Raw genomic sequence first — 15,655 nt, 5'->3', positions numbered from 1 at the left:
GACCACGTTTCTTCCACCAGCTCAGAGACACCTAAACTATCCAAACATGGGACAAGTTTATTCCTGTTAGCCTCAGGATAAGTCACAAAATGTTTTCTGGACTCAAGAGTCCTTAGAGTCCAATACTTCACTTACAAGATGACCACAGATGAGCTGTTTTTTTTTTTAAAGCCAAAATAAAAATTTCCTGGGTTACACCTCATCAGCCAGAGCACTAAACCAGCACCACCAAGCCCAACCTACAGTTGTTCTTGGTGGTCTGGTGGCTGCTGCACTCCCAACGCAGTAACAACATAATAACTAAGTGGTTCAAGTTTAATTCCACTAAAATCACATCATGGAACTGGAACATTAGGAAGGATTACTGACAAACGGGGAAGAGAAGAACATGAACCCAGGCTCCACAGGCATTTGACTCACTCTTGAGTCACATCCAATATTCACATGCCAAGAGTAATGCCTTTTGACTCATTATCAATTAAATGTTTTTGAAGACCTCACAAGTGGATTTTTCACCAAGTGCCCCTTACTAAAAACTAAAAGAACTTGGATCCCAATCTAGTCATGATCTCTTTATTTTTCAAATGTAGATACTGACAGTAAGGGTAATATGCTTCAATATGCTTCATCCCAACTAAAGTGATGGAAGAGAATACAAAATGAATCGGAGTTCTTACACCCAGAATACTTGTAATGACTCAAGGTCTGACAGATGCATGCATACACACATCACCCCCGCCACATAATATTTCTTTCTAGAATGTTCACCTTGCCATCAAAGCTTTCTCGTCTTTAATACACTGGCACTTAAAATATTAACAGTTTGTTTCACCTTTCCCTCTTAAGAAAGTTCTATTGTGCTCTATACACCTATCTCTTTATCGTCAATCTTTTTACTTCCTCTTTGCACAACTAAATTGTTAAGATGTCACTTTTACACCTTTCTAACTTAGAAAACGCCAGTTTCTCCTCCTCCCTCCCACACTGGGCATCCATGGTTCTCCTGGACAGTGTCAGCCCAAAGTGTTAAAATTCTCTTGCTTTTTCTTCATAAAGTCTTTCCCCACTTTAACAAAATGACAAAAACATCCCATTGTGAACCAGCACTTCAACAGGCTAATCTAAATTTGGCCAAGGAGGTTTAAGGACAAAGGGAAGTGCCAAAATCTTTGGGCTCCATGCTGAGATCACGTTCCTTAAAACCTTGAAGAGGCCGGATGCAATGGCTCACGCCTGTAATCCTAGCACTTTGGGAGGCCAAGATGGGTAGATCACCTGAGGTCAGGAGTTCGAGACCAGCCTGGCTAACATCGTAAAACCCTGCCTTGAAAAACAACAACAACAACAACAAAAAAAAAAAAAAACTTAGAAGAAAACACATGGACAGGCCAGGCACGGTGGCTCACACTTGTAATCCCAGCCCTTTGGGAGGGTGAGGCAGGCTGATCACTTGAGGCCAGTAGTTTGAGACCAGCCTGTCCAACATGGTGAAACCCCGTTTCTACTAAAAAGATATATATATATATACACACACACACACACACACACACACACACAAAATTAGCTGGGCGTGGTGGGCTGAGCCTGTAATCCCGGCTACTTGGGAGGCTGAGGCATGAGAACTGCTTGAACTCCGGAGGTGGAGGTTGCAGTGAGCCAAGATACTCCACCCTGAGCGACAGAGTGAGACTGTCTCAAAAAAAAAAAAAAAAAAAGTTAAGAAAGCCCATGGATGAAAAATACAAGTGAGTGTTCACAAGGTACTTACACCAGGGACACTTCCCAGGCTCACCCTTACTAGCTGGATGACCCTAATATGCTATTTCTCCTCACTTCTAAATTCAGTATGCTAGAACTCTCATTAACCATTCAGCTCTAGAGCTGGCAGGGTAATTACTCAATGAAATCTTGGCTCTTCAGCTCCACCCTTCAAACATCATTTCATCTCTAGCAGTCTCCCTGCCCTCCATCCTCACCTAGGAAATGTGGGAACTAAAATTAACATGCTTTGTTTTCTCCAAGTCACTTCAGACCACCCAAATACACTGACACTGCTTAACAACCCTACAGTGTGCTCCATAGCTACCCGCTTAAGAGTAAAAGCCAGAAGAGGTGTACAGGTTCTTTTATTTCTTTTTAATGGACAGGGAAGGCTCAGATAGGTTAACATAAACCCCAGGTCACACACTGAGTCAATCAGGAAGAAAGCTAGAGTCAAACCCAGATATTGCTCCAATCTTTACTAAAATCTTTACGAAATCTTGTGCCTTCAGAGATCCTTTAAATTTGGGACAGAAAATGCAAAATAAGTACTCAGAAATTCAGAAAGAAAGAAAAAGTTGGCCAGGGACGGTGGCTCACGCCTGTAATCCCAAATCCCAACACTTTCAGAGGCCGAAGCGGGTGGATCACGAGGTCAGGAGTTCAAGACCAGCCTGACCAAGATGGTGAAACCCCGTCTCTACTAAAAATATAAAAATTAGTCAGGCATGAGGGCAGGTGCTTGTAATCCTAGCTAGTCGGGAGGCTGAGGCAGAAGAATCGCTTGAAATGAGGCGCGGGGTGGGAGGGCGGGGAGGTTGGCGTGAGATCGCGCCATTGTACTCCAGCCTGGGCAACAAGAGCAAAACTCTGTGGAAAAGAAAGAAAAAGAAAAGAAAGAAGGAAGGGAGTAAACAAGGAAAGAGAGAGAGAACGAAAAAGAGAGTCAAATGTTAAAAATGGTAAGAGCAAAGTCTGCTCCATCTAATTCGAGGAAAACAGTGGGAAAAGCAAAATATGAGCCAGCCATTCCAAGTGGGACCTATGGAAAGTGCAGATTCAAGTCTGCGGCAGTCACAGGTTTAAAAGCCGCCAGAAAAAGAAAGGGCATTTCTATTCTTCCTGAGACTCCCGTGCCCCATCACAGGGGCACCCCGAGAAAAGAAGCCTGCTAAGTATCCCTCCCTTCACATTTCCTGCACACACACAGTTTCAACTTTACCAGCCCTGTCTATTCTGGTCGGCCTTTTTTTTGGAGACAGGGTCCTGCTCTGTCCCCCAGGCTGGAGCGCAATGGCGCTATCTGGCCTCATTGCATCCTCATTGCCTCCCAGGTTCAAGCGATTCTCCTGCCTCAACCTCCAAAGTAGCTGGGACTCAAGCTCGTGCCACCACGCCCAGTTATTTTTTGTATTTTTAGTAGAGACGGGAGTTTCACCATGTTGGCTGATCTGGAACTCCTGACCTCGTGATCCGCCTGCCTCGGCCTCCCAAAGTGCTGGGATTACAAACAGGCGTTAGCCACCTCGTCGGACCGGCTCTCTTTTAATACCTCCCCAATTCGGGGTGTAAACGACTCCCGCTCCCAGATCTCATCCCTCCCCACCCTCAATAATAATAATCGTTTCCTTTTCCCGTCCCCCCGTTCCTTTCCGGGGGATCTGTCTCCTACGCAGTCGGCGGAGAATTCTGCAAGCGCCTCTCGTCCGCAGACCTTTCCCCAGCCTTAGCTCCCTAAGAGGGGAAACCCCCGCCCCCAAGAGGGAAATTTACCCGCCTGCAAGAACAGGAAAAGGTCTCGCGGCCAGCCTGGCGCGGCGCACGCCCCCAGCCCGGGCTCGCCGCGCGGGTCACGCCTCGTTCTGCCGCAGTCCCTGCAACCCTCGTCCCATGAGGGGTCTGCCGCCACCCGGCAGCCAGGGGACTCCCCGAGCGGGAGCGCGAAGGCAGCGAGCCCGCGTGGGAGCGCGGCTGGACTGCCCGGGCCCGGAAGGGCGGCCCGGCCAGCGGGCACCCGGGACGGCCCCTCCAGGCCCCGAGCTGCGGCCGGGACGGAGCGCCGCGGGGACAGGAGCGCGGCCTCCGCCCGGCCGCCGGTACACGCGGCCCCGCAGCGCGCTGCGCGGCAGCCCAGGAGACTGCGGCGCCAGGCGGGCCGCCCGCATTGTTCGGCCCGCGGCGCACGCCCCGCCCGACCCCGGCCCCGGCCCCAGCCCGCCAGGCGGCGGGAGCGGTGGGGATAGCCTCGCAGGTGGCGGCGGGAGCCCTCACCTTTGGCGCCGAGCATGAAGTCGAGCGTGCTGTGCCGTGCTGCTGCCATAGTGAGGCGAGGCCCTGTGCCATGCCTGGGGGAGCGGCCGAGGGAGACTGGGGGGCCGCGCGGCGTGTCTGGCTGCGGCCGGCGGGTAGTGCACTGCGCCCGGGGAGGCCAGGACTAGGAGGTGGGAGGGGCCGCCAGCAGCGACCCGGGGCGCGGGGGCGGGGCCGGGCCCGCCTCCGGGAGGGAGGGAGCCGGGACGCCTCCAGCCCCGAACTTCGAGCGCCGGGTGTGAGGACTCGCTAATGGTGGAAACGTGGGCGCCGTACTCCCCGGCGTGCGTCACCAATGGCCGCGCTCTGCGCCAAGGATAGCGAGGCCGCTCCCGCCATCCGTTAGGTCACCTTAGATTTAAACCGCGAATCAAGACTTCCGGGGAGCCCACCCCCTACACACCTCTCCCAAGCCACGGCCCCTCTTATTTCCTGGCGGAGTTGGGAAAATCAAATGATGAGATCCACCCCCGTAGTCTGAGAGTACTGCCTGCTTTTTCTTGCAATGTTGCAGTTAAACCCATTCGGATTACCGTTACCATTAGCCAGGGTCTGCTTTGCATTTGAGGACTGAATAGAAAGCGCTTGGGTATTTACATTATTTACATTTTCACGCAAAATAGGAATGAGGGAGAAGACAGTAAGAGGACAGCATTGTTAATATTGAATTAGGGAACTGCAGACTCCGGAGTTGCTTCTCTACCAGGACTCCTCCATCACTGGCGCCTCTATTCACGGCAATAGACCTTTTTGCGGTGGGCTTATTTTTGACACTGGAGTTATGGCTGGTGTTCAACAAAATTATGGCAAAGGGGAGAGAGCATGAGCGTCCGAACTAAAATTATTCTTTATTGCACTGACAATATCCCTGCGCAAATGCCTCCATCATCCTGTCAGGTTTTTGTGCCTCTCACGGCCACAGGAATTGCTGTAATGGTTAGACAAAATGTAAATCAATGAACTTATGTGCCTCCACAAAAGCAGCGAAGAACCTGGATGTTAAATTCATCTCTTCCTCCAGGCAACGGCTGTTTTGTTGAGTTCTTCACCTTTCTACAAAAACTGGGCAGTGTCTACAAGTGTTCAACAAGGGTGTGTTGAACAGACCTTTCTCTGTTAAGAACTATCTTTTTCTAGCACTTGCATTAATTTTTGCCTACCCATGCCACCTGTTTGTTACTCTGCATGTCTTCCTTTCTTCTGTGGATCCTAGGTTCTCAATTTTGTTAGCTATTACAACTCTCATTCTTCAATTATCTATGTCAGTCTGTAGCTCCTCTTTTTCTTCCTTGATGTCTTCCACTTCTTGCCATTCCTCTGGAGTTAGGTCACTGACAAAGAGTTGTCTTTGTCCTGCATGTTGCAGAGACAGTAGAGCTCCGTGGGCCTCAGGTGTACCTTTCCCAGGTCAGCACCAGCATGAGTGCTGAGTTGGGCCTCACATCAAAAGGGCCCCTCACTTACTTTTTTTTTTTTTTTTTTTTTTGAGACAGAGTTTCGCTCTTGTTACCCAGGCTGGAGTGCAATGGCGCGATCTCGGCTCTGCCTCCTGGGTTCAAGCAATTCTCCTGCCTCAGCCTCCTGAGTAGCTGGGATTACAGGCACGCGCCACCATGCCCAGCTAATTTTTTGTATTTTTAGTAGAGACGGGGTTTCACTGTGTTGACCAGGATGGTCTCGATCTCTTGACCTCGTGATCCACCCGCCTCGGCCTCCCAAAGTGCATGGATTACAGGCTTGAGCCACCGCGCCTGGCCGCTTACTTTAATTCTACTATTGCCATCTTGAAATTCTTAATTCTCAAACAAGAGGCCCCGTGTTTTTATTTTGCCCTGGGCCTGCAAACTGTGTAGCTGGTTATCCTCTGCAGCTTGTGTCTGGCAGCACAGCTGGCCTTCCGGCTCAGGCTTGAATTCTCATCCCCAGCATTTGTGTCTCACATTGTTTCCTGCAAGGTACAAAGTAGAGAGGAAAAACCTGAGATGCTTTGCCATTAACTTATCAGACAGCCATAACAAAAGTGGAGTTTAACAGTTTAACATTGGCTGGGCATGGTGGCTCGTGCCTGTAATCCCAACACTTTGGGAGCCAAGGCAGGCGGATAACTTGAGGCCAGGAGTTGAAAACCGGCCTGGTCAACATGGCAAAACCCCATCTCTACCTAAAATACAAAAATCAGCCAGGCTTGGGGGCGCACGCCTGTAATCCCAACTACTCAGGAGGCTGAGGCATGAGAATCACTTGAACATAGGAAATGGAGGTTTCAGTGAGCCAAGATGTGCCACTGCACTCCAGCCTGGGAGACAGACTCTGTTTTTTTTTTGTTTGTTTGTTTGTTTGTTTGTTTTTTGAGACTGTGTCTTTACTGTGTCTCAGAAAACAAAAAAGCAAATAAAAACCACAACAAATGCTTCATGATGTTAGCACAACATCAGAGATAACTTGGCCTCGATATGGAACCCACATTGTTGGCGTAGCATTAGGAGTTACCGTAAGGATGTTCGCAGTGCACGTCCTACTTACCAGTATCATAATCCTGGCAGGACTGTCAGAGGTAGGACATGGACAGAAGCAAAGGCTCGAGGCCTGTTTTAAATACTTCTAAATGGGCTGTGAGTATCTATTTGGATTCGGGAACATGTTCTCATTACCTGCGTTTTATAATCTTGGCCTTTGGCTTCCAGGCCTGTTTCAGCACTAATAATCATTTTGTTTGCGGTAATTGTGTTACAGTCGATCAGTGGATCCTGTGCAGAGTCTTAAATACTGCACAGCTCACAGCTGTTATCAGGCACTTCAGCAGCTCGTTCTGTAACAAAAGACACAGCAGAGACAAGATTTACCCTAGTCTGACTAGAGCCTGCATTTTTTTTTTTTTTTTTTTTTTTTTTGAGAAGGAATCTTGCTCTGTCTCACCCAGGCTGGAGTACAGTGGTGCAATCTCCGCTTACTGCAGCCTCTGCCTCCCCGGTTCAAGCAATTCTCCTGCCTCAGCCTCCTGAGTAGCTGGGACTACAGGAGTGTGCCACCACTACTCTGTGTGTATGCGTGTGTGTGTGTGTGTGTGTGTGTGTGTGTGTGTTTTGGTAGAGATGGGGTTTCACCATGTTGGCCAGGCTGGTCTCAAACTTCTGACCTCAGGTGATCCACCTGCCTGAGCCTCCCAACATGCTAGGATTATAGTCGTGAGCCACTGTGCCCAGCTGAGCCTGCATTCTTGAAACAGTCTTGTCAATAGTGAAAATATGGATATCGTGGATTCATGTCTTGCAGCCTGTCACTGACTGCTCTTGACCTAAAAGGAAGACTGAGAAACAGTAAAGCTGTCCTGTCTTCACGGAGCTGGCCAGGCACTTAACAGCTGTGCCTGGGTATCCTGTTGAACACAAACAACTCCCGAGAACAACATCAGGCAAGGCCACTCTATGACCAGGGTGGGACAAAACACAAACAAGACCACTCTGTAATCATGCCTGAACACACAGAAAACATAGTCCAAACCACAAATGTGACCAAACACCACCTCACCCACAATCCTGGCTAATAAGAGTGACTGCTGCTTCTTTACCAACCACAGCTATAGCCTGGCTCTAATTTTCTCTGCTTCTAGAGAATATTTGTTAAAACATCCAATCATAGAATCCCCCCACCATGAGCTTCCAATCCAGAGCAACAGCTGGCTTCCCTAAATGCTCTCCAAAACCACCTGACACAGTATTGTGGCAGACACCTATTAACTTCAATAGGGATGGCACCAGGTTCAAGGGGCCAAAGAAGGGACTCAGAGACAGAGTTTATTGGTAACTCACATGCAGGGATGATCCAGTAGCAGTAGGCTCAACAGGAGAATCCCCTCCCCCTAAAAACCTGACAACCTAGCCGGGCGCGGTGGCTCAAGCCTGTAATCCCAGCACTTTGGGAGGCTGAGGGGGGTGGATCACGAGGTCAGGAGATCGAGACCATCCTGGTCAACACGGTGAAACCCCGTCTCTACTAAAAATACAAAAAAATTAGCTGGGCATGGTGGTGCATGCCTGTAATCCCAGCTACTCAGGAGGCTGAGGCAGGAGAATTGCCTGAACCCAGGAGGCGGAGGTTGCGGTGAGCCGAGATCGCGCCATTGCACTCCAGCCTGGGTAACAAGAGCGAAACTCTGTCTCAAAAAAAAAAAAAAAAAAACCTGACAACCTTCATTTACTCCAAACAAAGGGCCTCAATCCCCTTCAGGGCCCACACTCCTTTAGCCAGGCCGGAGGCTCAGATGTTCCCCAAAGATAAAGAGGAACTCTCTGCTTGGCCATGCTGGCAACTCCAAACACACATTCAGGTGCACTTGACATACGGGGTCATTCTCACCTGACAGGTCATCACTGTCAGGTGCCTCTAACATACCCAGGTGCAAATCTTCTGAGTCATCCTTTCTGGCACTCTCTGACTAAGAGCCCTCACCCTACCACCCTCTGTTCCCATAGTATGTGTTTCCCCCACCTGCAAAAAGAAGAAAACTACTTGTTCAACTCCAGGTGTGTTCTTGGGCGTGTGTGGCTACAGTGCAGTAACAATATAGACAATAAGATGAAGTCCAGGCTTAGGATGAAAGCTTTGGTGACCCACTTAGCAAAATGCTAGTATTAGGTATTACCCCTATGCCAGCTTTAAATGGGCTCACTTGTTTCTGACCAGACAGGCCAAGCTGGACATCAGCAACAGAGTTTCTAGAAATTCAGAGAAAGAGCCACACTGTCCTACCCAGTGAGCAAGAGTTCGTACTGGGAAGAAGAAAGTCAAAAGCAGAAAAGAGCCCTCTATCAAAAAGGTGGTGGTGGTGGCAGTGATGGGTACGGAGGTGCTAATTGGAAATAACCAGAAGTTGGCTGGGCGTGGTGGCTCACGCCTGTAATCCAAGCACTTTGGAGGCCAAGGCAGGCGGATCACCTGAGGTCAGGAGTTCAAGACCAGACTGACCAACATGGTGAAACCCCGTCTTTAAAACAAAACAAAACAAAATAAATAAAAAGGAAATAACCAGAAGTTACTGGCCTGCACTATAAAGCCACCTATTATGCTGCTGTCCCAAACTTTCCTTGAAGGGCTGGTGAGGGAGCTGATGGGGGCTGCCAGTCCTTTACAGCTGCCCTAGCCATCAAAGAGAGTAGTCTTTTGTTTCATTGTTTTTATTTTTATTTTTTATTTTTATTTTTATTTATTTTTTTTTTTGAGACGGAGTTTCGCTCTTGTTACCCAGGCTGGAGTGCAATGGCACGATCTCGGCTCACCGCAACCTCCGCCTCCTGGGCTCAGGCAATTCTCCTGCCTCAGCTTCCTGAGTAGCTGGGATTACAGGCACGCGCCACCACGCCCAGCTAGTTTTTTGTATTTTTAGTAGAGACGGGGTTTTACCATGTTGACCAGGATGGTCTCGATCTCTCGACCTCGTGATCCACCCGCCTCGGCCTCCCAAAGTGCTGGGATTACAGGCTTGAGCCACCGCGCCCGGCCTATTTTTTATTTTTTATTATTATTTTTTAAGACGGGGTTTCACCATGTTGGTCAGGCTGGTCTTGAACTCCGGACCTCAGGTGATCCACCTGCCTTGGCCTCCAAAGTGCTTGGATTACAGGCATTAGTCACCACACCCGACCGATGTTTTTATTTTTATTTATTTATCACCAGTTCATCTGGGACCCTTGGAGACATTCCACCTCCCTGCCCCCTGTGTACAGCTGTGGTGAAATCACTTCCTCTCTTAAAAACTTGGCATTAGCTATTAGGGTTAGAGTGGCTGACAAAGTTCTCGATCATTCCCCTGCCATTTTCAGATGAATGTGAGACTCACGCAGCTATTTAAACACCATTTAAAATGTGGATTAAAAAGAATACGTAAGGCCGGGCGTGGTGGCTCACGCCTGTAATCCCAGCACTTTGGGAGGCCGAGGCGGGTGGATCACGAGGTCAAGAGATCAAGACCATCCTGGTCAACATGGTGAAACCCCATCTCTACTAAAAATACAGAAAATTAGCTGGGCATGGTGGCGCGTGCCTGTAATCCCAGCTACTCAGGAGGCTGAGGCAGGAGAATTGCCTGAACCCAGGAGGCGGAGGTTGCGGTGAGCCGAGATCGTGCCATTGCACTCCAGCCTGGGTAACAAGAGCGAAACTCCATCTCAAAAAAAAAAAAAAAAAAAAAAAGAGTATGTAAGGCCAGGCACTTTGAGAGGCCGAGGTGGGCGGATCACCTGAGGTCAGGAGTTCAGGACCAGCCTGGCCAACATGGTAAAACTTCATCTCTACTAAAAATACAAAAATTAGCCAGGTATGGTGGCGAGTGCCTGTAATCCCATTTACTCAGAAGGCTGAAATGGGAGGATCACTTCAACTGGGAGACGGAGGTTGCAGTAAGCTGAGATCGTGACACCACTCCAGCGTGGGCGACAGAATGAGACTCTGTCTCAAAAAAAAAAAAAAAAAAAAAAAAAAAAAACTATGTAAGCGAGAGGGGGCTGAGGTCTTTACAGTGATTCTCAATTTCAGCTGCACACTGGAATCACCTTGACACTTTAAACATACTGCCACTGCCTGGGCCTAGCCCTAGTGTGTGATGGAATTGGCCCCAGGTACAGCTTGGGCATTGGGATTGTTTAAAAAAAAAAAAAAAAAAGGTAAATAAAAACCCAGGAGATTCAATATAAAGCCAAGAGTACCACTGCCAAATCAAAAAGCCAGTTTGTATCACTACAAATCCCACTCCACATCCACAAGAATGGCTATATGTAAGTAAATAAATAAGTACATTTTAAAAACCAGAAAATAAGTGTCGGTAAGGATGCAGAGAAATGGGATCCCTTGTACTTAGCTGGCAGGAATGTTAAATGGTGTAGCTGCTGTGGACAATAGTTTGGTGGTTCATCAAAAGGTTAAACAGAATAACTGTACGATCTAGCAACTCCACTCTTGGGTGTATACACAAAAGAATTGAAAACAGATGTTCAAACAAAAACACAAATGTTTATAGCAGTGTTATTCAATTATTCACAATACCCAAAGGTGGAAACAACCCAAATGTCCATCAGTAGATGAATGGATAAACCAAATGTAGTACAGCCATACAATGGAATATTATTTAGCCATGAAAAGAATAAAGTCCTGATGTATACTACAACATGGACGAACCTCAAAAACATTATGCCAAGGGAAAGAAGCTAGTCACAAAAGACCATCTGTTGTATGATTCCATTAATATGAAATGTCCAGAATAGGTAAATCCATAGAGACAGAAAGTGAGGGGATGGAGAAAATGACTGCTTAGTAGGTAAGGGTTGGCCGGGCGCGGTGGCTCAAGCCTGTAATCCCAGCACTTTGGGAGGCCGAGGCGGGTGGATCACGAGGTCGAGAGATCGAGACCAACCTGGTCAACATGGTGAAACCCCGTCTCTACTAAAAATACAAAAAATTAGCTGGGCATGGTGGTGCATACCTATAATCCCAGCTACTCAGGAGGCTGAGGCAGGAGAATTGCCTGAACCCAGGAGGCAGAGGTTGCGATGAGCCAAGATCGCGCCATTGTACTCCAGCCTGGGTAACAAGAGCGAAACTCCGTCTCAAAAAAAAAAAAAAAGAAAGTAGGTAAGGGTTTACTTTTGGGGTGATGATAATGTCTTGGAACTAGATGTAATAATTGTACAACATTGTAAGTGTGCTAACTGCCACTGAATTTTTCACTTTCAAATGGCTAATTCTATCTTTTTACATGTTACCTCAATTTTTAAAAAGCAGCTTATAGCCACACCGATTTTGAAAGGTAAAGCTGTATAGATATATATATATATTTTTTGTTTTGTTTTGTTTTGTTTTGTTTTGTTTTGTTTTGTTTTTGAGGTGGAGTTTCACTCTTGTTACCCAGGCTGGAGTGCAATGGCGCGATCTTGGCTCATCGCAACCTCTGCCTCCTGGGTTCAGGCAATTCTCCTGCCTCAGCCTCCTGAGTAGCTGGGATTACAGGCACGTGCCACCATGCCCAGCTAATTTTTCGTATTTTTGGTAGAGATGGGGTTTCACCATGTTGACCAGGATGGTCTCGATCTCTTGACCTCGTGATCCACCCGCCTCGGCCTCCCAAAGTGCTGGGATTACAGGCGTGAGCCACCGCGCTCGGCCGCTGTATGGATATTTTTAATAAGCAGACTTCATCACCTAAAAATTTCAGGTAAATGCCTAATGGGAGGGAACTGAAGTGAGATGTCGGTAAAAAGAAAAAAAAAAAAAAAAAAAAAAGCAAGAGCAAAAATGAAGGCTGCTGGGAAACCAGCTACCTTTTTGTGGTTTTCCCAGACATGTGCAGACAGGTGGGGACAATCCTCTAAGGCAGAAGCCCAGCACTTTACAAGTGTTACAAATGTCTGCAGAGACTGAAAGAAAGGTTTTACTCTGTCTTGGCCCCAAGACTACCACTACCCCTAACTTCAGGTCTTCTCCCACTTCAGCATATAGTTTAAACAAAGAACTTTTTTTTTTTTTAAGCCAGGTGCGGTGGCTCACCTGTAATCCCAGCACTTTGGGAGGCCGAGGCAGGCAGATCATGAGGTCCAGAGATTGAGACCATCCTGGCCAACGTGGTGAAACCCTGTCTCTACTAAAAATACAAAAATTAGCTGAGGGTGGTGGCATGTGCCTGTAATCCCAGCTACTACGGAGGCTGAGGCAGGAGAATCGCTTGAACCAGAGAGTTGGAGGTTGCAGTGAGCCAAGAACCCACCACTGCACTCTAGCCTGGTGACACAGCAAAACTCTGTCTCAAAAAAAAAATTAGTATCTCGATATATTATCCCGCCACCATACTAAGAACAACAAGAAAGAGTTTTTTTTTTTTTTTTTTTTTTTTTCTTGACACAGGGTCTTGCTCTGTCACCCAGGCTGGAGTGCAGTGGTGCAATCTTGGCTTACTGCAGCCTCAAACTCCTGAGCTCAATCGATCCGCCCACCTCAGCCTCCCAAGTAGCTGGGACTACAAGCACACACTACCATGCCAGGCTAATTTTGTTCATTTTCTATAGAGACAAGGTCTCACTGTCTTGCCCAGGCTGGTCTGGAACTCCTGGGCTCAAGATCTTCCTGCCTTGGCCTCCCAAATTGCCGGGATTACAGGTGTGAGCCATCATGCCTGGGCAAGTCAAAAAATTCTAAACATTTTAACACCTAAGTAAGAGGAAAAACATCTTGCCAGTAAAGCCTATAGAATGCCCTGGGGTGAATATCTTTCTTTCTTTCTTTTTTTTTTTTTTTTTTTTTTTTTTTTTGAGATGGAGTCTTACTCTGTCGTCCAAGCTGGAGTGCAATGGTGTGATCTTGTCTCACTGCAACCTCCACCTCCCAGGTTCAAGCAACTGTCCTGCCTCAGCCTCCTGAGTAGCTGGGACTACAGGCATGTGCCACCACGCCCAGCTAATTTGTTGTACTTCTAGTAGAGATGGGGTTTCACCATGTTGGTCAGGCTGTTCTCAAACTCCTGACCTTGTGGTCTGCCCGCCTCAGCCTCCCAAACTGCTGAGGTTACTGGCGAGAGCCACCATGCCCGGCCAGGTAGGAAGGTGAGGTCAGCTCCTCTAACACTTACCTGCTTTGATCGCTTCTTCAGCTTCAAATACAAAATTATTTCATGCTTACGATAGTTCTAAGAGGTAGGTGAAATTGTCCTCATTTAACAAATGAGTTAACTGAGGCACAAAGAGGCTAGGTAGCTAGAAAGTGGGGGAACCAGGACTTGAACCCACGCAGGTGGCTCAGGGGTCAGGCTGTTTACCACCCTCACCATGATGACTCCGATCACCCTGCCTAGGTGTCCCAAAGTGTCCCCACTTTTCTTAGGACTCTGCAAACCTTAGGTGTGCTTACCTCCCACCCATAGGTATCCCCGTCCCCATCGGGGTGTGTGCAATTGGAAGCGGGTGTCCTCTCTCCCTGCCCTCTGGAACTATTCTGTAACTCCACCAAACAACTTCTGGGGTGAAATTCCTACCCCTACCTCTTATTAGCTGTGTGACAGTGTACAGGTTCATCAACCTCTCTGTGTTTCCTTCCCTCTCTCTAAAATGGAGCTAATAATTACCTCATCAAGGTAATAAACACCTCATCGAGTTGCTGTGAGAATTAAAATGATAGATATCTGGCAAACAGTGAGAGCAGTGTCTGACACATGACTAGTATTCAATAAATAGTAGCTCCATTGAAGAGGACATTGATTTTGTTTTAAAGGTGTCACATTCCTTCAGGACTCCTTACTTTTTACTTATTTTTATTTCTTGTTGTTGTTGTTGTTTGTTTTTTGACAGTCTCTCTCTGTCACCCAGGCTAGAGTGCAGTGGCATGATCTTGGCTCACTGCAATCTCCACCTCCTGAGTTCGAGCAATTCTCTGGCCTCAGGCCCCAGAGTATCTGGGATTATAGACGCACACCACCATGCCTGGCTACTTTTTGTATTTTAGACAGAGACAGATTTCGCCATGTTGGCCAGGCTGGTCTTGAACTCCTGACTTCAAGTGATCTGACCACCTTGGCCTCCCAAAGTGCTGGGATTACAGGCGTGAGCCATCGCACCTGGCCTACTTATCTTAACATGTATTTGATACAACCTAATAGGGACGGTCTCAGAAGCTGCTTGAAGTGGCATTTGATGTGAAGCACAATTTTGCATGGTGGCAGCACCCTGTCTTTTCACCTACTAAATTTTGGTGTTTGGCCTTGCCTAGAATGCCCTCCTTTCTCCAGTGGAAAATTCCATATGGGAGCATTCAAAGCCTAGTTCGAGTGGCACCCCCTGTCCCAGGCAAAGTTGCGTACTCATTCGCTTACCTCTGTATTTCCACAGCACGGTGTTCAGCCCGCCAGTGGAAAACAGACCAACTTGTATTAACCATGTTAGCTCCCTGCAAGATCCCCAAGAACTTGACCTGTTTCTCACCAACACTCCTTTTTTTTAAAATTATAATTTAAGTTCTGGGGTACATGTGCAGAACGTGCAGGTTTGTTACATAGGTATACATGTGCCATGGTGGTTTGCTATATCCATCACCCTGTCATCTACATTAGGTATTTCTCCTAATGCTATCCTTCCCAATCCTCCCACACCCTGCTATCCTTCCCCTAGCCCCCCAGCCCTCCACGGGCCCTGGTGAGTGATGTTCTTCTCCCTGTGTCCATGTGTTCTCATGGTTCAACACCCACTTATGAGTGAGAACATGCAGCAACACTCTTTCCTTCACGGGACTACAGTCAAAAATGTTTGAGGGACCAGCCCAAGGTCAGGAGCTTACTAGTTAAATAAACTAGTAAGGGACCAGAACCCTAGTCTCCTAGTTCCCAGACCAGAGTTCTTTTCATTATACTAAACTTTTCATGAAATTGTCCTTATGTTGACAGGGCAAGGTAGCTCACACCTGTAATGCCAGCACTTTGGGAGGCTGAGGCAGGCGATCACCTGAGGTCAGGAGTTTGAGCCAGCCTGGCCAACATGGTGAAAACTCATCTCTACTAAAAATAAAAAATTAGCCGGGTGTGGTGGTGAGTACCTGTAGTCCCAGCTACTTGGGA

General features: G+C 47.7%; 2 protein-coding genes across 2 annotated transcripts in view; both read right to left on the bottom strand.

Moving 5' to 3' along the window:
* The window catches only part of SMS (spermine synthase), a 61,403-nt gene extending 57,092 nt beyond the window's left edge, over nucleotides 1-4,311 (bottom strand). Inside the window, exon 1 of the mRNA XM_039475497.2 lies at nucleotides 4,033-4,311. Within this exon, the coding sequence (XP_039331431.1) occupies nucleotides 4,033-4,081 (49 nt within the window). The 5' untranslated portion in view covers nucleotides 4,082-4,311. The remainder of the gene's footprint in view (nucleotides 1-4,032) is intronic.
* A 583-nt stretch (nucleotides 4,312-4,894) lies between these two features.
* MBTPS2 (membrane bound transcription factor peptidase, site 2) overlaps nucleotides 4,895-15,655 on the bottom strand; it is a 109,659-nt gene continuing 98,898 nt past the window's right edge. Inside the window, exons 13-14 of the mRNA XM_010334866.3 lie at nucleotides 6,723-6,880; nucleotides 4,895-6,019 (exon numbers count right to left, since the gene is read on the bottom strand). The gene's annotated coding sequence lies outside the window, so the exon portion shown is untranslated. The remainder of the gene's footprint in view (nucleotides 6,020-6,722; nucleotides 6,881-15,655) is intronic.

Source organism: Saimiri boliviensis, chromosome X (assembly GCF_048565385.1).
Source record: "Saimiri boliviensis isolate mSaiBol1 chromosome X, mSaiBol1.pri, whole genome shotgun sequence".
NCBI classification, from domain to species: domain Eukaryota; kingdom Metazoa; phylum Chordata; class Mammalia; order Primates; family Cebidae; genus Saimiri; species Saimiri boliviensis.
The sequence above is the reverse complement of the archived record's forward strand: the minus strand, read 5'-3'. Positions and strand labels throughout refer to the sequence as shown.